General features: G+C 42.1%; 1 protein-coding gene across 4 annotated transcripts in view; it reads right to left on the bottom strand.

Moving 5' to 3' along the window:
* Positions 1–12,372, bottom strand: part of TTC33 (tetratricopeptide repeat domain 33) — a 47,412-nt gene extending 35,040 nt beyond the window's left edge. Inside the window, exons 1-2 of one of the 4 annotated variants that reach the window (XM_036279895.1) lie at positions 12,243–12,372; positions 7,160–7,381 (exon numbers count right to left, since the gene is read on the bottom strand). In XM_036279895.1, the coding sequence (XP_036135788.1) occupies positions 7,160–7,380 (221 nt within the window). In that variant the 5' untranslated portion in view covers position 7,381; positions 12,243–12,372. Of the gene's footprint in view, positions 1–7,159; positions 7,382–12,012; positions 12,199–12,242 lie in introns of those variants that run through there. The other 3 variants (XM_036279897.1, XM_036279894.1, XM_036279896.1) reach the window with 3 other exon arrangements.
* Between the last annotated feature and the right edge of the window lie 8,103 nt (positions 12,373–20,475).

Genomic DNA, 20,475 nt, shown 5'->3' with positions numbered 1-20,475 from the left:
GGTTGCGGGCCCGATCCCCAGTGAGAGGCATGCAGGAGGCAGCCAACTGATGTTCTCTCTCACTGATGTTTCTATCTCTCTCTCTCTCTTTCCCTTCCAATCTCTCTAAAAATTAATAAAAAAGAAAGAAGTCCTCTGTCAGATACATATTGTAAATCTTTTCTTCCAGTCTGTGGCCTGACGTTTCATTTTCTTAATTATGACTTCTGACAACTAGTTTTAATTTTTTATTAACTGACCAAATATATGTGAACCATTTCTGTATTTTATATCCTTTTCATTGCTCTATATATGTCTATCCATATACTAATACTATAAACGTCTAGCATTCAAGAATGTGGTGTGAAATAAAGCAGTATAAGTTCACTAAGTATGTTTTGTTTCATAAAATTGTTCTAACTAGTCCAGATTCTCCATATTTTCATATAAAATTTAGAATAAGCTTGTCAGTTACTACAAAAGGAAGCTTGCTAGGATTTCCATTGGAATTGCATTGAGTTGACAGCGTGATATGGGGAGAACTAATGTCTTCACGAAACTTATTCTGATCCATGAACATGGTACATATATGATTCTATTTAAGTCTTCCTAAATTTTTCTCAGCAAAGTTTTATAATTTTCAGTGTACAGTTCTTACACACAATTTGTTGAATTTCCTTCCTAATGATTTTGTTTGGGGATGGTACTGTAAATAGTACTTTTTTACATTTAAATTTCCAATTATTTATTATCCCCTTATTGGTTTATGGACCTCTTATTTTTCAGTTGTTGGTTAGGGTTTAGGTTCAAATAGTACTACATGACTTCACATATAATGCAAGAGCATAACAGCAATATAATTCCATTTGTTTCCACCTGCTTTTTTATTACTATTATTACCATGTGTTGGAAGTGAACACAACACTTCTGATGTGTTGCTATAGCTTTTTAAAATCAATGATCTTTTAAAAGGCTTTAGAAAAAGTTTAAAACATTCATCTTCCTATTTACCCACATGTTTACAATTTCCAGCACCCTCCATTTTTCTGTTTTAATACAGATGTCCATCTGGTATAATCTGAAGAGCTTTTTATAAACATTTCTTGAAGTGTAGGCCTACCACCACTGAGTTTTCTCAGCTTCGGTTTGTCTGATAAAGTTACTTTGCCTTATTTCTGAAAGACCTCCACCTCAGTTGCTACACTCTGAAATCCAGTCGCATTTGCAGGAAGGAAGAGTTTCCCATGGGCTGTCCCCTGCACTGACTGAGAGCCGCAGGGATGCTAAGGCCAGTTCCTAGGGGGCGGGGGACTTCTCTGTTAGATGGCTCTGACTTAAAGACTACCCAAGGTCTTGCCCAACAGCCTATGGTACTTCCACCCAACCTTTCTTCTCTCTTTCCTTCACTGAGGGTCGAACACTGTAGACTGACGGCTCCTCCCAGGTCACCCAGTTCCTTTACCATTTTCTCTCATACAGGTGTTTCCACTAGTAAATCTTTGCATGGTATTTAATCTGGTCTTGGCATCTGTTTCTCCAAGGACTGAACTAACAACATACCTGTTAATCCCATCTGGTATATTTTTTATACAGAATGTTCCATTTTTCACCTCTAGATGTTCCATTTATTTACATCATTCATTTCACTCTTGATTAGGTTTGTGTTACCTTTCAAATATCTGAACACAGTCATTATCATTTTAACTTTTTTCTCAACTATATCATTTCTCAGTATATATCAACTGAGTTTTCTCCTGTTTATGGGTCAAAATTTTCTCATCCTTGGCACATCTAATCATTTTTTATTGGATGTTGGATACTGTAAATGTTATATGTTACTATCTGGAATTTGGGGCTCTTTTCTGACATACTATCAGTTTGAACCCTTCAGACTCTGTTTTTAAGCCCCACTAGGACAATTCTAGAGCAGCGTCCCTCCAGGAGAGTGTAGTCACTCTACTAAGGCTCAGCAGATTCCATGCAGACTCCAGTTAATGTCCCTCAGGATCTCCAAAGAATCTTCACTCTGGCTGGTTAAAGCTTAAACATCTATCTCTTTGGTCTGTACAAACTCTGGGAACAGTTCAGTTTACAACTTCCAGTCATCTTACCGGGATTTGTGGAATTTCCCCCCCCAAATACTCAAGGGAACCTCATACAAATTTCTGGAGCAATTTCTCTGAGTAGCTCCCTCTTCTCTGGTACACTAGTCCACAGCTTCTAGCTGCCTTAGCCTTTCCAAAACGCAATCTGCATCTCCTCAACTCAGCACGACCACCATGGTGTGTCTGGTTTCTCCATCACGTGCTTATAGCCTGGAAACAGACTTCAGGTAGAAAGTAAAGGAGGTCATAAGGATCATCTCATTTGTGTCCCTACCCTCAAAGATCAGAGTCCTATGTTGACTATTATCCAGTGTTTGAAAGCAGTTGTTTCATATATTTTGTTTAATATTCTAGTTGTTTGGGGCTGTCCAAATCAAGTTCTTGACACTGTCTCCTGGCTGCAAGTTGAAGTCCACACCTAATTCTTAAAGTATTTGTATATCCATCATAGGATTTCAGCCTCACAAGAACCCCATGAAGCAAACAATATTGCCAGTGAGAATATATACTATCAATAAAGAATGCAGAATAATTGAGAATATTATAGCAAATGGTATCAACAGTAGCTAGTGTTTACTGACTACTTACTATGTGGTAGGCAACATATTAGGTACTTTACATATAAAAGTTCATTTCATCATCACAACAGCATTACGAGGTAGGTATTTTTTGCAGAAGAGGAAACCTAAGCACAGAGAAGCTGAATAACTTGCCGAATGTCACAACCCCAGTAAACGGGCAGAGCTGGGATAAGGAACCAGCTATCTGGCTCTAAGGCCCAACCCCTTCAAACCCCTTAAACTGCTACAGTGTAAAACCTGTTGTTATTTTCCTATTGTATTAAAAAAAAGGAAAGCCTCTGCACACAAAACAACTTGGAGGACAAGGGGGGAAATGATGGGTTATGGGGAAAGGAACGAGACCTAGAAAAGAGCGATTACCCTCAAATGCCGTGTTCTCATGCAGGAGGAGGGTGGGAAAACTCTATTCTCAAAGGCCTGTTGTGGTTGGGATGTAAAATAAAATATATTCTCAGAATACTCTCATAGATACAATATAATGAATGCTAGTTAATCCACAAAAATCTATTTAATCATAATATAGCTAAAAACAGCAGTTTGATAAATATGTACTGAGAGCCTAGTAGGTGCCACAAATCGTTCTAAGAGCTGAAGACACACAGACAAAATCCCTCCTGTCCTGAAGGTTATATGTCCACAGAAGACAGGTGAAGCACATATAAATAAAAAGATAAGTAAATAAGGCGAAATTAATAACTTAACTTCACTATTTCTGCTTATATTATTTTCTACTTCTATTATTTTCAAATAAGTTTAATATTCTCTGAGATATTTTAAACTATTATTTCTACTTATTTTTGGCATCAAGTCACCCAACTACTCAATTCCACTGTATTCCTTTAATTCTGTTTAGTTGTTTTCTAAATCTGTGCACACACTACTCTAAAACAAATGCTAATGAGCAAGAAACATACTGATCTCAGTGGTCTTCATTCAAAATAAAGCATCTAATCCAGCTGATTTTAATGAAATGACTTAATGTTTTGACATGCAAGCAAAAAACTAAGAGTTAGTTTGTTTATCGACAAAGTTGGTATCTCTCCTCTTCACAGGACATTCATGGGGAATACCATGGCAATAAATGAATAGCTTTTCCCTTCTACACACTAGTGTGGTCTAGAGAAAAAGGCAAAAACAACAAAGTTGAAATTTTAATAGGCATTTACAGGAATGTTTTATGGATGTTCTGAAAGTGATTTCATAAATGTGGAAATTTTAGAGTTGGTTTTCTTATGACTAAGACAGAATAGTTAATTTCACAAAGTTTTACAGGACAAAAAAAAATCTTTGGGCCTAAACTACCACAAATGAGAATTCACAATCTAACATTACGCTGTTAAGCTGTTAATTGCCTTGATGGTTATTTATCTTCAGCCCTTCTTTCCCAATTTGAGCTGCTGACATATTAGTGTTTAAATACCCTTTTATGTTTTTATATTTAAATATATTAATAAAATATTATACCTAGAATAAAAAATAAAAAGACCTAGAAACTAAAATGTTTGTTTTTCAACTTTGACTCATTTATGACAAAAATGATTAACAAATCTTCTAACCACCCTTACCAATTAGGAGAAATAAAAAAAGAACAGAATAAAAAGAAAAGGTGTAGTACTTACTTGTTCAGCACTACTGCTTGTTTTTTTAAATATGTTTTTATTGATTTTTAGAAAGAGAGAGGAAGGGAGATGGAGAGAAACATCAATTAGCTGCCTCCTGCCTGCCTCCATATGGGGATCAGGCCCGAAACCCGGGCATGTGCCCTGACCAGGAACTGAACCAGCGACCTCTTGGTGCATGGGTTGAGCTCAACCACTAAGCCACACCCGCCAGGCATCACCACTGCTATTATTTTCACAAACTCTTCAATACCACATGGAAGAAACCAGCCAAAAGCACATAGGCCTAGTGTAAAGCATAAACATTACATGAAGTATTTTCACCCAAAATGTTTGTTCAGAATCTAAGTCAAACATTAACACTTAACTTTCAGTATACAAGAAATACATGAGATAGAGGAACAAGTTAAGGAAACAATCAAATAGAAAACTGGTCTGGACTCTTCAACAAGTCAAAGTCATGGAGGATAAAAGTAGGGGACCCAAGTAGACACTATAGGGACAAAATAACCAAATGCAAGGTGTGAACTTTGTTTGAATCCTGGTTTTTATAAAACACCATTAAAAGATACTTAGGTGAAAACTGGAAAAATCTAAATGTGAATTGGATATCATATTACAGAATTGTTCATTTTCATAGGTCTGATAGCTCTTGTGTTTGGTCCATCCTTATTCTTAGGAGAAGTATGCTGAATTAGGAACCAGGTGGTACAGTATCTGCAACTTACTTTCAAATAAATCAACGAAAAAATTGTAAGTATATAATTGTGTGTGAGTGTGAAGAGATAAAGCAATTATTGAGAATTTTTTAATGAAATGTAAAGTACAGCATAGGGAATACAGTCAATAATTTTAATAACTACATATGGTGCCAGGTGGGTATTTGAAGTATCAGGGGGATCACTTTATAAAGTATATATTTGTCTAACCACTGATACACATTTGAACTAATGCAAAAAAAAAAAAATTGAATGTAGCCCGGCTGGTGTGGCTCAGTGGTTGAGCGTCAACCCATGCACCAAGAGGTTACCAGTTTGGTTCCTGGTCAGGGCACATGCCCAGGTTGTGGGCCAAATTCCCAGTGGGGGGCATACAGGAGGCAGCCGATCGATGTTCTCTCTCATTGATGTTTCTGTCTCTCCCTCTCCCTTCCTCTCTAATATCAATAAAGAAAAAAAAATTTTTTTTAAATATTGAATGTAAACTATAATTAAAATATAAAATTAAAAAAATCTTTTAGTCTAGACAGGAAGAACAGGGCAAATTCAAGTATTCTTTCAACTTTAATATAGATTTGAAATGTTTAAAAACAGAAAAGTCATTCTCCACCTCTAGGTTCTAGAGATACCCTTCTATATTTTCTTTGCTTAACTGTGTAGCTTTGCTTTCACATTCACATTTCTGAGTCGTCTAGAGTTCATTCTGTATGTGGTATGAGATACAGATCACTTTATTTCCTCTATATAAAGTTCCAGCTTTCTCTACACAATCTACTAAACAATCTGTCCTTTCCCCACTGATTTGTGGAAGAATGATATTTGGTTCCATTGAAAGAGCTAAGCAGTCCAGCCAGTGTGGCTCAGTGGTTGGGCGTCAACCCACATCAAGAGGTCGCCGGTTAGATTCCTGGCCAGGACACATGCCCAGGGTGTGGGCCCAACCCCCAGTGGGGGGCATGTGGGAGGCGGCCAATCAATGTTCTCTCTCATGGATGTTTCTATCTCTCTCTCCCTTTCACTTCCTCTCTCTCTAAAATCAATCAAGGAAAAAATACATAAATAAAAAAAAAAAAGAGCTAAGCAGAGGAATGGGAAAAGGAATAAGAAAAGTAGGAAAAAGAGCAGAGGAAAAAAGAAATAACAGTACATATAAGGGAAGTACACGTATAAGAGCTTAGCTGAGCCCTGGCCGGTTTGGCTCAGCGGTTAGAGCATTGGCCTGCAGTCCTGAGAGACCCGGGTTTGGTTCCCACTAAGGGCATGTACCTCGGTTGCAGTTGGTCCCCGGCCCTGGTTGGGTCATGTGGATGGCAACCACTCGACGTGTCCCTTTCACGTCGATGTTTCTCTCTCTCTCTCTCCCTCCCACTCTATCTGAACAAAAAATGGAAAAAATGTCCTCGGGTGAGGATAAACAAACAAAAAGAGCTTAGCTGAGGAAGGGCTAAGTATAAATGAAGCTATTATCAAATTCCGTATTTACTAAAGCATATAAGAAGTCAATGGAAAAGAAATAACTGAACACCTATTTAAATACACATACACACACAATGACAAAGAGAAATTTTCCAGGAATGACCCCATCCACCATCTCCTACCAACCAGTACATTGGATTCCATTTTACAGAGCCTTTACTCTAGACAGAACAAAAGGGATGGCAAAGCAGAGACATTATAAGCATCTTTAAGACTTTTTTTTTTTTTTTACAAACTTTCAGATTCTTTGGAAATGTTTAAAACCTATTTCTAGCCCTGGCCGGTTTGGCTCAGCGGTTAGAGCGTCGGCCTGCGGTCCAGAGAGACCCGGGTTCGTTTCCCGCTAAGGGCACGTACTTCGGTTGCAGTTTGTCCCCGGCCCTGGTTGGTCGTGCGGTGGCAGCCACTCGATGTGTCCCTTTCACATCGATGTCTCTCTCTCTCTCTCTCTCTTCCTCTCTCTCCCTCCCACTCTATCTGTACAAAAAATGGAAAAATGTCCTCGGGTGAGGATTAAAAAAAATAATAATAATAAAAAAAAATAAAACCTATTTCTTTAATTTAGCACCTAGATCAGAGTTTAAAAACATGAACTTCTAGAATTCATAACTCTTCATCCCATTACCGACAGCAAGTCAGAAAACGTCAATGTTTTCTATAAGAAAACTCTAAAAACATACCTTTTCTTTTCAGCCAGATTGGCTCCTTCATCCTTTAGCTGCTTACTTTTCTCGGCACAGTCTTCAAGGAGAATTTCTTTCCTACGTTTAATGGCATGAAGCCAGTTCCCTTCATCACTCTCAACGGCGTCCTTTTCATCAGCAGCTTCAGCTTCAAACTGCTGGGAAGTGACCTTTGAGACCTTCTCACCAATTTTCCTCTTCCATCCAAAGGAAGCCATTCTGGAAAATGACAAAGAAATAGCTTTGAATTTCAAACTTCGTCTTTTATAGAAGTATTCCAACTAGGTAAAGGAAGAATAACAGGATCAGACTACCACTAGTTTTTAACTCCTAATTAAACAGTGGCCCTAGGAAATAATCATCAAAGGCTGCTAACATCAAGAAAGACAAATGAACAGTATGCATGCCCTGATAGAAGGGACACGGGCACACCAGCCATGATGTGCTCTTGCCAAAAATTAATCTTGAATCAAATTGAGCCTCTAGTTTATAAAATATATCTATATATGGAATCAAGATGAGCATGCATAACTACAGAGATGCAGACAGCAAAAAATAAAAAGAAAGATGGTTTCTTCAAGAAATAAATTGCCAGAAAAAAAGAAGAAAAAGATGGGAGGTAACCCCTAGATTAAGAGAAACTAAAATACATACTAACTAAATAGAATGCATGAATCTTGTTTAGCTCTGGGTTCAAACAGCCAATGGGGAGAAAACAGGAGAAATCAGGACACTGATTTGATATTTGATGACATTAAGGTTATTTTTTAGGTAAGATAAATTGCATTTTGATTATGTTTATTTTTTTTTTTAAACTTATCTTGTAAGCCCTGGACGGTTTGGCTCAGTGGTTGGAGTGTTGGCCTGTGGACCAGAGAGTCCCAGGTTCGGTTCCCGCTAGGGGCACATACCCCCCTCCAAAAACACTTACCTTTTAGGAATACATACTAAAATATTTCACATGAAATTATGATACCTAGGAACTATTTTGATGTAACCAGTGGGGGTGGAGGTGCAGTATAGGAGAAATATAGAAGATTGATGTGTTGACAGTTGAAGTTAGTTGATAAAGACATAAGATACCTGATACTTTTCTCTCTTTTCATACATTTGAAATTTGCCATAATAAAAAGTTTTAAAAGATTCACACGTGGCAAATTCAAGTGGGTGAATAGAAAAGATAACAAATGTTAAACTGTTCTGTAAAACTGCAATGACATACAAATGTAAGAGATAAGAAAAAGAGTAACTGATGGGACGAAGTTGAAGGAAACCCTGGAAGAAATCCACAAAGATTCAGTTAGAGAAGGGATTTACTGAGGGACCCAAGAATTCTTACAAATTATATGGATGTGCTTAAAAATGCTGAAAAACCTCTGAATTTCTTATATTTTTATATACTTGTGTATATGGAGTCTATGACCCCAAGAAGATTATGATCAACTGACTGATCAACTTGAGGGATAGGGAAAGTAATGAAGCAGAAGTCTTCATAAAACTATCAAAGAACGGGCACCGTGGGAAGAAGGAAGAGAGAGAAATGAAAGTAGTAAGTTCTCGTAGGTAGATATCAAGGCCTTCACCACAGAGGCACATGGCTGAAGTGAAGTATAAGTAATCGTGAGAAGGGAAGGGACCAAAAAAAAAGCAAGGGTAGTTGTGAGGCCGTTCACATGGAAAGGCTTGAAATAATGGCAGAACTGGGAAGGTTAAGAAAATTGTGCGTTACGTGCCTAAGTTCTTAGTGAGTATGAGTGAGTTCCAATAAATTACAGCAATCAAGAAATGTACAGGCTGATAAGGGTGAACCAGATATTTTCCAAGGGAGCAGAGATTTTTAGAAAAGCCTAAAGAAGAAACAGATTATAAACTATACTCAGGAATTAAGACAATGCCAAGCTCTCTCCCCAGACCCATTATAATATGAGAGAATGAGATCCCTATATTTGAAGTAACTATAAGTAACTTAGGGGAAGAATCAAGAAATGGATGAAAGTAGAAGTGTGGCTACTATGGAAAAGAAGTCCAGAGGCGCAGAGTGAGGACAACATGAGAGAGTGGACCATTTGGAAAATCTCACAAGATATCAGGATAATTCAAGAAAAGAAAGAAGTTGGCTATTTATGCATGCTCCTAAAGGTGACTAGAATGAGAATGATTTAGCTTCCTGGTTTCAAGTCCAAATGGAACTTTGTGATGCACCCTATTAATGGGTGGGAACTCTATTAATACCTGGTATGTTCACTAAAGGCAAATTACATTGTACCTCATTGGTCAGGTCTGTAAATTACTGGGAGCAGGGATTAGGGTAGGAGGAAAGGAAAAAAGGACAGGCAGACCCACATGTATTTTTTAAAAAGTAATAGTTCATTTAGACTCCCGTTACCATCCTCTATCCTGTAACCTAAACCACTGTTTTAAATGCTGTAGACAGGTACAGGTCAAGGCTCCAGATGGTAGTCCTCAACCATGAATGAACAAGCCACACACCCTGCTGCATCAGGTGTTTCTACAATTCTCCTCCACAAATCCTTTAATTAAAGATCTTCTACAGATCTGAAGCTGGGAGGTCAGGCCACAATGAGGTTTTAGAGTATAAATGGCCTGACAACCCCTATCAACTGAAGTTTAGCCCTAAAGAGAGGGACAAGAATACATTCCTCTCGGACAAGAACTAATATTGAATGAAAAGTATAGGCAACTTTAGAGGTAGAGGAAAAAGAAAATGGCAAATGTCGTAACCTCAAGCTTCACATTTTTTCAGAGAAATAGGAGGCTAGTCATTGGCCCCAAGTAAAGGGAAAAGAAATGAATCTGAGACATGAGAGTAGAAAAGATCTGAAACAGTCACTGTGAAGAATAGGAAAAGAAACAGTAAGGGATAGTAAAGATGCCAAACAAGGGTGCACTGAGGTTAAAAAACATGAATCTCTTATCAAAAACCATTACTACAGTTTATATTTTCTTCAAAATTGTCTGGAGACCACATGGGTATACTAAATTACAATACAGGATAAGTGCTATAAGAGAGTAAACAAAGGATGCTAGGATGTCAGAGAAGAAACACTTCAGCCTTTATTTTGAAAAATAAAAATTAGCCAGGCTTGAAAGAAGAGTAAGTCATATAACATATACAACATGCTTTCCACCTGGGAAAATTTAACACTCCTAATTGATTCAGGTATTTTAAATAGTATAAGTTTACTGTTCTTCTAAGGCTATTTAAAATTAAATTGGAACTGCTGTTTTGATCCAGTGATCTTACTTCTGGGAATATATCCTAAGAAGCCTGAAACACCAATCAGAAAGAATATATGCACCCCTATGTTCAAAGCAGCGCTATTTACAATAGCCTAGATCTGGAAACAGCCCAAGTGCCCATCCGTAGATAAGTGGATAAAAAAGCTGTAGTAAATTTACACAATGGAATACTATGCAGCTATAAAAAAAGGATTTCTTGCCCTGGCCGGTTTGGCTCAGCGGTTGGCACGTTGGTCTGCGGACCAGAGAGTCCCAGAGTTCGGTTCCTGCTAGGGGCACATACTGCCCCCCGCAAAAAAAAAAAGGAGGATTTCTTACCCTTTGTGACAGCATGGTTGCACCTCGACAATATTATGCTGAGTGAAATAAGCCAGTCAGAGAAAGACAAACATTACATTATTTCACCTACATGTGGAATCTAATGAACATCATAAACTGGTAAACAAAACAGGTCCAGAGGCATGAATTCATATCTCAGAGGGGGGGAGGGGAGAGGGGGTACGGAAGACATTAACCAAAGAACTTATATTCATATATGCATAGCCAATGGACACAAACAATAGTGTCCTGAAGGCCTGGGGTGGGGCAAGGGCTGGGAGGAGGAAGGCTAAGGAAGGGGGCAATTGGGGTACATATGTGTAATACTGTTAACAATTAAAATAAAATAAATACAAGTTTATAAAATAAAATAAAAACTTCTTATAAAGAAGGCTTCTTGGCCCTGCTGGTGTGGCTCTGGGGTTGAGTGTGGACCCATGCACCAAGAGGTCGCCAGATGGACTCCAGGTCTGGGCACATGCCAGGGTTGTGGGCCAAATCCCCAGTGGAGGCCATGCAGGAGGTGTTCAATGGATGTCCTCTCTCATAGATGTTTCTATCTCTCTCTCCCTCCCTCTTTTTCCCTCTCTCTCTAAATTTTTTTTTCTTCAATCGGTGGTTAGATGCATAAGGCACGAATACGCGAACCTTTACATTTTCACTAGGATAAAAAAAAAATCATCTGGCTATTTCGTAATCAAATGTGTTTCATGTTATAAAACAACACATTCATTTTACGCACAACTAACGAATGCCATGAAAATTCTAAACAACGGCGCTGTTTTCTACATTCTTTTGCACGTACGACGGTCCCTACGGTAGGCGCTCGATGCCTGCTGCCGGCGTGACCGTTCACCCGGCCCGGCCAGAGGCGGCTCGTCTTCGTCGCGTGGAGAGTGCGACACCCACGCGAGAACCCGCTGGCGGAACACGGTCAGGAAATCAAACCAGACCCCTTCCGGGGACAGGGATGTTTTCGGAGATGAGGGGTTCAAGAAACGATGTATCCGAAAATGTCACCGCAAGACTGCAACCAGCAGGAGCGACTTCCTTCATTATTCACGACGACAAAAGCGTGCGGAGTTCACCAAGGCTGCCATTACCGTCCCCAGGCCCAGCCCGCGCTCGGCCGCAGACACCCGCACCCGGCGCCGCTGTCCCTCCGCCACGGGAAGGTCAAAGCCGCACACACCGCGGGAAGGCTGAGGGGCCGCCCCGCGGCCGCTGCCAGGGAGGCCCGACCCGCACACCTGCTCGTCCCGAGCACCAACCTTAGCGTCCCGGCTTTGCCAAAACCCAGCTGAATCTCCGACTTCTGAAGCTCCTTACTCCCCCGCGCACAAGACCCACTCGCCCGCCTCGCCTGCTCTCCCGCCGGTTTCCAGCAACGACCCGGGAGCCAGCTACCTGAGGACCACTCCTCCGGTCCCGTGTTTACATTCCGCTTGCCCTTTGCCCTCGGGAACCGGAAGTCATCATGCCCGACCTCCGACCTGCCTACCTTTAATACCTGGGCTCCCAAGATACAGGCTTGGCCCACTTGCGGCGCCCGAACCGTCCAGAGAAACACGCAGGGAAGAGGCGCCTCTCAAAGCCTTTCTCGTCCGTCAGTCCCTTTCCCTGGACCACAAATCCCAGAAGTCATCGCGGCCGCCCTATTTCATTACCCTCTGGGATTTGTAGTCCGGGCCACCGGGCAGGGCGCTCCCTGCAGGCGGGACTGTCCAGTGCGCAGGCGCTCGCGGGAGGGAGCACGGGGAACTGCGGCTGCGCGGGCTGAAATGCGCTCGGTCAGAAGCCTGCGCGACTGAATTGCGCGACCCAGCTGGTTCGCAGGTAAAGAAAGCAGGCGCGGGAAAAACGAGCTGGGGCCATTTCTTGCATAAAGACATGACCCTGCTCTAAAAGAGTTTACACCCTAGTTATGGAGGCCGGCCCAGCGGACTCCCTGAAAAAGGGTTCAGGGGAGCCGATCCGGGAGCGCTGTGGCTCGACTGTGAACTTCACATGGGAAAACCTGAGTTCCACAAAAGAGGGAGAATTGCGGTCAGAAAAAAGCGGTGCTTCGTGTCTTGAAAAGAAATAAGCGCGGGAAAGCCACGCTGGGAAGTGTTTAGACAGGTGAAGAATTGCGATTGTTTTGAGGGTAGCTGTGTTGTGCAAAGGAAAACCAGTTCTGCACACAAGCTTCCTCTGCCCCAGCGCTGTAACCTGGCTGGGGACAGGGGCTCACCTGTGAGCTGCAGGGTGCTTATCCCAGCCTTGGGCCCTGCCCACCAGGTGCATTCCTGTCCACCACCACTACCACCACCAGAACCGTCTCCAAATGGCCCCCCTGTCCCCTGTAAGAAAAGCAATTCTGCCCCCTGCTGCCCCATTGAGAGCCACTGATGCGAACCAGCGATTCTGCAGAGGTGATCCTCATGTGACAGAATAGTAAGAAGCTGGGAAAATTCCTGGGCAAATGCTAAGGAAACAGGCAAGAAAAGTAAATAAGGCCAAACAATTTGGACAACTTACAGCCAGTTTGTGAATCGCAAGATCTTACCTTCCCCAACCAAGGGCACTTGAAAGCAAATGGTTTAGACCTCCCCACCCTAACCAGAGAGTACATAGCTTAAATCACCCTGGCCTGGGAAATAGAGAACAAAGACCCAATTATATGCCTTTTGTGCCAGCTAAACCCAAAGACAGATGAAGCCACGGGAACACTTAACAAAAACCCCATTAGAACCAGACGGACCTAAGATAAAAGTAAAACAGACCAAAGAATAATACAAAAACCTCCTATTCACTCATTTTGATGCATCCGCACATTAAAAATGCACCTGGAATGCTGATGAATATTCTACCAAAACCCTCCCCTAAGATTCTTGCATAAAAAAAATAGGGATCATAAGCCCCCAGGACAGACTCAGTGCAGGCTCGCTCTAAAAGTGCACCCATGCTCCTTCCTGGGCATAAACCTTTTATTTCTTCCTAAACTCAAGGATCCCCATGAGACTTGCAATCAGGGGAGTAGTGAACAGCGGCAGCTCAGCTCAGGCTCACCCCTGATCTGTCTCCAAGACCCCCCCCCCTTTTTCTGCCCAGTGAGCTCACAGCAGCCCCGCCTTGGCTCACTGCTTTCCTATAACGTTTCTGAGCCAGAGCAGAGCACCACTCAGACTCTCCTGTTGCTCTTCTACCTTAAGTCCCTCCTCTGTTTCACTGTCCCCAGCTTTAATAAACATATTTTCAAATCCACCTGGACTTAGGTAGTGAAATCTTTCCTACATGAAATCAAGAACCCACACACTACAGGTCAGCCTGAGGCAGACCCTGTCTAGGCAGTTCCTGTCCGGTAATACTGAGACCCCAAGACTCTTTCAGTCAAAACTATTTTCATGCTGCTTTGAAGACATCATTTGCCCTTCTCACAATGTCGACATTTGCACTGAGTGGAAGAGCATTAGCGGGTGAAAGCTGGCCCCTTGGCGCCCCTCAAGGCAATGATAACACGCTGTACAAGTGGTCATTGTCTTCCTCCCCACACACTCATAGTATGAAAAACAAGTTACTCAAAAGTGGCCTTGAGGAAGCAGTAAAGATTACTAAAATGGCCTCTGAGTACGCTGCTCAGTAATACTCTGCACGACAGGGGCCCTGCGCTGCGCCCTGACGTGTGATGTCCTGAGAACAAGCATCTGATCACATTACAAACCGAAGTGCATACGTTTTCACTGGAACACAGCTTCCCCTCACAACTGACGGGCCAGCTGCTTCTGCAGGCGTGGGTATTGGACGGGTCTTTTCCGGATAGTGAACAAAGGGAGCCTGTTTCTCCAAGAAAACAAATGAGGGGCTTCCAGTCAGGACGGCGGCGTAGGTAAACATGGTCCTCGCCTCCTCCCACAGCCACATCAAATTTACAGCTAAACTACAGGACAACCATCATTCAGAAGTGCCTGAAATCCAGCTGAATGGAAGGCCTATAGCTACGGAATTCAAGCAGCAGCCACATGGTAGAAGGGCGGAGGTGGACGGGCTGGTCCCACACCCATGTGTGGTGGATAAAATCAGGACACCTCGGCTGTGAAGGTCCTCTCTAGGGGCAAGGGGTCCCCATCCCACACCAGGTGCCCAGCTCAGGGTTCCAGTGCCAGGAAGAGAGTCCCCATAACTTCTGGCTGTAAAACCAGCAGGAACTGAGGCTGAGGCTGCGTAGCCCCAGGCAGCTCCTCTTTTTTTTTTTTTATCCTCACCGGAGGAGATTTTTTGGTATTTTGTTCAGATAGAGTGGGATGGGGGGAGAGAGAAACATCAACGTGAAAGGGACACATCGAGTGGTTGCCACCCACACGACCCAACCATGGCCGGGGACAAACTGCAACCAAGATACGTGCCCTTAGGGGGAACCGAACTCGGGTCTCTCTGGACTGCAGGCTGATGCTCTAACTGCTGAGCCAAACCGGCCAGGGCTAAGCAGCTCCTCTTAAAGGGCCCACGCATGGATTTACTCAGACTCGCTCCTTTCAGGCTCCAGCATGGGGGAGGCAGCTTGAAAGACATCAGAGACATATGGGGAAGAACTGAGTTGTTTGTTATCAGGGCAAGATTTGGAAGGACAGCTTTCTCCCAGACAGACATGCTGGTGTGTTGTGGTGCGACAGAGTCAAAGAAAGACCACTAGAGAATTGAAGTCCAAATAAGAGCCATTTATTAGCCGGCCGGCGTCTGATTTCTGAACACCCCTGTGACAGATCAGCCTTGATATGCTTTATTACATGCCTTTTATACCTTACAGCAAAAGTTTAATAATATTAAGAAAATAGGATCATCCTGATGTAATGCCCAGGGCTACAATAATGCTGTATAGAATCAGTTTGCCTTGCGGATAACAGGCACATCCAGGTATTTCGAGGTACATGGGGTCACACTGAGCCCCGAGCTGCACTAACACAATGCAAGCCTAATTCCTTGAGATTGTGTGGGAGGTCGAGTCTCTGACTCAAGACCTCTAGGCTCCGTGGACTCTGTCAGACATGTAGCCGGCTCCCAACAAGTTCTTGGGTCAGGGATTCTTTACAAAACAGGTTCAGCTAGAGGGCACACGGTGACTTTCCAATCATCAATTATGGAGCTATAAACAAGTCAGCACAATAATTTACCAACCATCAATTATGGGGTTATGAACATGTCAGCACAGGTGGAGGCTGTTGTTCCCTCGGTGAGTCCTTTCCCCACGGGGTGGCAAATGGGCACCGTATCTGGGACTCCAGCAACCTGGCTCACACTGGTTGCCCCACCCTGGTGATCCCCTCAGGCCCCGCCCCACCCAACTCTCAGGCCCACCCAAGCTGTTGCCAGTGGCTTTACCATAGGATTGGCCTGTCTTGGCTCCTGCTTCAGATTTTCCTAAATTCTCTCAAACAAGCAGCATCTGGCCTCATTGGGCCCCATACCTCTAGCTAAGTGGCCCCAGGCCTGGCACTGGAAGCAGCCAGCCTTGGTTCACAGCTTGGCTCTGCCTGGGCACCTAGGCCAGCACAAGCAGCAGCCACCTACAGATGGCGTTGTAGCTTATGCCTGGTGGCCCCAGGTAGAACACAGGCAGTGGCTGACCTTGCCCCAGAGCCAGCACACCCAGTGGACAGCTTCAGACCATGTTGAAGAACCACCACCCAACCATTTCCACAAGCAACACACTCAAGGAGTGGACTCGGTGGGTACCAGAGCCCTGCTGAGGTAAGTCTTGCTCTGTGGGCCCTGCACAGCTGGTTCTCCAAGGCGGTCAGTGGTCAGTGGGCACAGCCAGTCCTTGCAGCTGACCAGCCTGAGTAAACCCCTCCTGTTGATGTGCCAACAACAATCAAGACTCAATTACAACAGAGGGGTGTACAGTCCACACTAGGGGTGTACCTCGAGGGCCCAGCTGGGGTGACTAGGGAGGCTGTGCCACTGGATCCTACGGGACACCTACAACAATAGGCCACCCTAGGAAGCCTGGTAGACACAGCAACTCTACCTAATACATAGAAAAAAACACAGGGAAGCAGCCAAAATGAGGAGACAAACATGTCCCAAATGAAAGAACAGAACAAAACTCCAGGAAAGGAACTAAACAAAATGGAGATAAGCAGTTAAAAACACTGTTTATAGGGACGCTCAGTGAACTTAGTGAGGGTCTCAAGAGCCCAGCCTGGACTGGCATTCAGTGCTGTGGCTCCTTCCCACACTGCACCAGGGTTGTTCTGTGTTGCTTATAGGACATCACTTCCGTTATTAATTGTAGAAGATACTAAGGTGGGGGCATTGTTTCTTAAGCTGCATAGAGGTTTACCCCTCCAGTTTACCACAAACCTAAAACACTGAAAATTTGAGCCAAACTTATGATTTATGTACTTTTTGGCATATACCTCTATAAAAATCTTTAAAATGCATGTTATCTCCCTAACAAGACACTCAGAGCAGGATGTATACCACATGGTCCACATTAGTAGTGCATCGCCCATAGTAGCCGAATGAGGGGATGCACTTTGCAGAGTAACCAAAGGATGTGTGAAGCTGTACGGCTTTCTAGGGGTCTTTCCTAAGTGTCTCCTCAACCTTGACCCACTCTGCTCTGGTAAAGGCTGCCCCACCCATTACTTCTCTGATCACTTTGACTGGTCTATGATCTTGACACACCTATTGATAAATTTAATACATGTACCATGCCTTCTGTCTACAGACATGATTATCTTCCTAATTGCTAGAAATCCTCTAAATTTATCGTAGTTAAAATTCTGGGCATTCACAATAAATAGAACAGTTCAATGCTAATTTTCAAATAATTTTCATACAATTGTGTAGTCAGGGTAAATACCTAGAACAATTTATAAGTTCCATAAAAGAACAATATATGTGCAGTTCATAATAGTCGTTGGTACTGTTTTGCTACAGTTATCTAGCTATTTTGAAGATTTAGAATGCCAACAATCTAGTACAGCAATTTTCAACCTGTGGCCACAAAAAATTTGAAACCTGCCATACGTCTTTGGTCCGGAGCACTGACCTCTTCTCCCTTACCTTGTCAAATAAAGTGACAACAGCCAACGCAGTAGCTGTCCTGTGTGAACGCATCAAAATTATACCTATTTTTTTGCCAGACTGGCAAAAAGTATATTTTTTGGCATGCCAAAGAATTTTAGTGATTAGCCCGTGTTTGCCGAGATGAAAAAGGTGGAAAATCGCTGCTCTAAGACACACCCCGCCCATGGGACACAGACGTACTACTGAGCTGTAACAGTCTAATGCCAGTAGCCAGAGAGACGGTAGCGGCTTTGCCTTTCCTCACATAGATCTTGATATTTTGTTCAGGTGGTTGATTTTCAGATGAAATCAAAGCTAATTTAGTTGAGACAATAATTACGTTTGAGTGCTAAAATTTGTTCAAGCTCTGTATTTTATATTTAGGCATGTTTTAAAAGGAAGGTAAACAGAGGTTAAAAGTGTTTTGTTTTGTTTTTTTTCATTTAGTTTTCCCAGAGGTTAAAAAAGTTAAGCACATTCGCCCTGGCCGGTTTGGCTCAGCGGTTAGAGCGTCGGCCCGCGGACCAATGAGTCTCGGGTTTGATTCTGGCCAAGGGCACGTGCCTCGGTTGCAGTTCGTCCCTGGCCCTGGTCGGGTGGTGCGGGAGGCAACCGGCTCTGTCACATCAATGTTTCTCTCTGTCTCTCTCTCCCCCTCCCTCCCACTCTATCTGATAAGTGGAAAAAAATATCCTCAGGTGAGGAATAAAAAAAAAAAGTTAAGCACATTTTAAAACATGAAAAATTGTTTTTTTTTAAACTATCCATTTCTAAATCAAAGTATTTTAAATTTTATACTTAAATATACTCCTTCAAAACAAGCATGAACATGTCTCAGAATATTGCACCACGAAGATTGATATCTACCCTGCTACCAATTTACAGTTATGTTGTATGTGGAATTTCATTCATCTGGCCAGACTCACACTGTGAAGGATTTCTGTTGAGGGTGTGGGCAATGGAAGACATTAAGGGGGAAAGATTTCAACAACACACATTTTTCATTCCTTTCCAAGGTGCCCGTCCGAGCAGAGCCGCCTGGAGCCCTACACATCGCCACAGTCCCTACCAGGACTCAGTGTGGGGCAGGGTATGAGAGGGCAGGATTTTCATAAAATCATTTAAAACTCTGAAAATTATAAAAGCATCTCAAGAGAATATATAATCAAAGTAAAAGCAATGGAGTTTATTTCAGTGAAATTACTTTAAATTAGATATGATATATTAAGCTCCCATATCCCCCAACCTGGTAGAAAAGTTCCTCTCAGTGAGAAATCACTTATTTTAATGCCAAAATTTTTACATATCAGTAAAATCTGTTATATTTAAAACTATGTATATAGTACATTTCTGACAAAAACCTTATACATCTTTCAGTTGTCAAAACAAAGTAAAAATATGGTTGCATAAAATCACAAAAAATATAAATTGCTGAAAAAATAAAAAAAGATTAAAAATCATTTGCATTGACTCCTTTACATCTTCAATTAGTAAGAATTTGCAAACAACAATTTGTGAAAATTCTGATGCAACCTTTACATACTCAACCAAAAGTTGTCATTTCAAATATCCCAGCTTAAAAAAGAATTTACTGCAATAGGCTGTGCATTTATCATACTATTTGTACAAGTGCAATATTTAAATATCCTCAAAATAAAACTCAGTAACTAAAAGGAATCACAATAACTTAAAAAGAAGCAAAGTTTACAAAATGAACAATTTTCAGAAGGTCCTATTTAATTGGTTCCTCCTTGTGTTCCCCCCTCCCCACAACAGCTTGTGAGACATCACAACAATGTCTTGGTTCTATATACAAATTTGTAACCTTAAAAATCCAGTCTCTGTTCTTCACATCAGGAACATCGCTGCATTGAGAGAGCCTATGTAAAAGCAGTATCTTCAAAACAGAGGGCCATGTACAAGTTAAAATACAGTTTTTAATTTCTATTTAAATGGAACTCCCACTATTTTATACAGCTTTCAGATTCTAAATTGAATAGAACAAGCCCTGGACAAACAGAAGCCAAGATTTTTCTTGTGAATTCAGTGCATGTTTCTAGGGGTTCTGGAGCCAAATCTACAACTATAGTAACTGTGCAAGCTATTATGACATCCAAAAACTACTGCTTCATTACATGGGGCTCACTGTATCTGCAAAAAACAGTCTTAAAAGAGAAAGAAGAAGAAGAAAAGAGCTCTGTTGCAATGGAAAAATTATTAATAGGAAAAAAGGTCCATGTCTTGAAGTGAAAACAGTATAAGGCAAATATGGGTAATACTTTTTATTTTTTATTACCATACACATGATACCAAGTTTATCTGAGGTGACTTTAAATCTTCATTTACATTGTTATGTAATGTTATTACTAAGAGCAAGAAAAAAGACTTTAAATCAGAACTCTTAGGAAGAGTAAGCATCTTTAAGCAGTTCCTATAATGCTAATTCTTAAAAAGTAATTAAAATTCAAAACATGCCCTGGCCAGTTTGGCTCAGTGGTTAGTGTCAGCCCTTGGACCGAAGGGTCGCAGGTTCGATTCCTAGTCAAGGGCACGTGCCTGGGTTGCAGGTTTGATCCTGGACCCTGGTCGGGGTGCATGAAGGAGGCAATCAATCGATGTGTCTCTCTCACATCGATGGATGTTTCTGTCTCTCTCCTTCTCCCCCTCGCTCCCTTCCACTC

Source organism: Molossus molossus, unplaced genomic scaffold (genome assembly GCF_014108415.1).
Source record: "Molossus molossus isolate mMolMol1 unplaced genomic scaffold, mMolMol1.p scaffold_m16_p_3, whole genome shotgun sequence".
NCBI classification, from domain to species: domain Eukaryota; kingdom Metazoa; phylum Chordata; class Mammalia; order Chiroptera; family Molossidae; genus Molossus; species Molossus molossus.
This window is presented reverse-complemented; position numbering and strand designations above follow the sequence as displayed.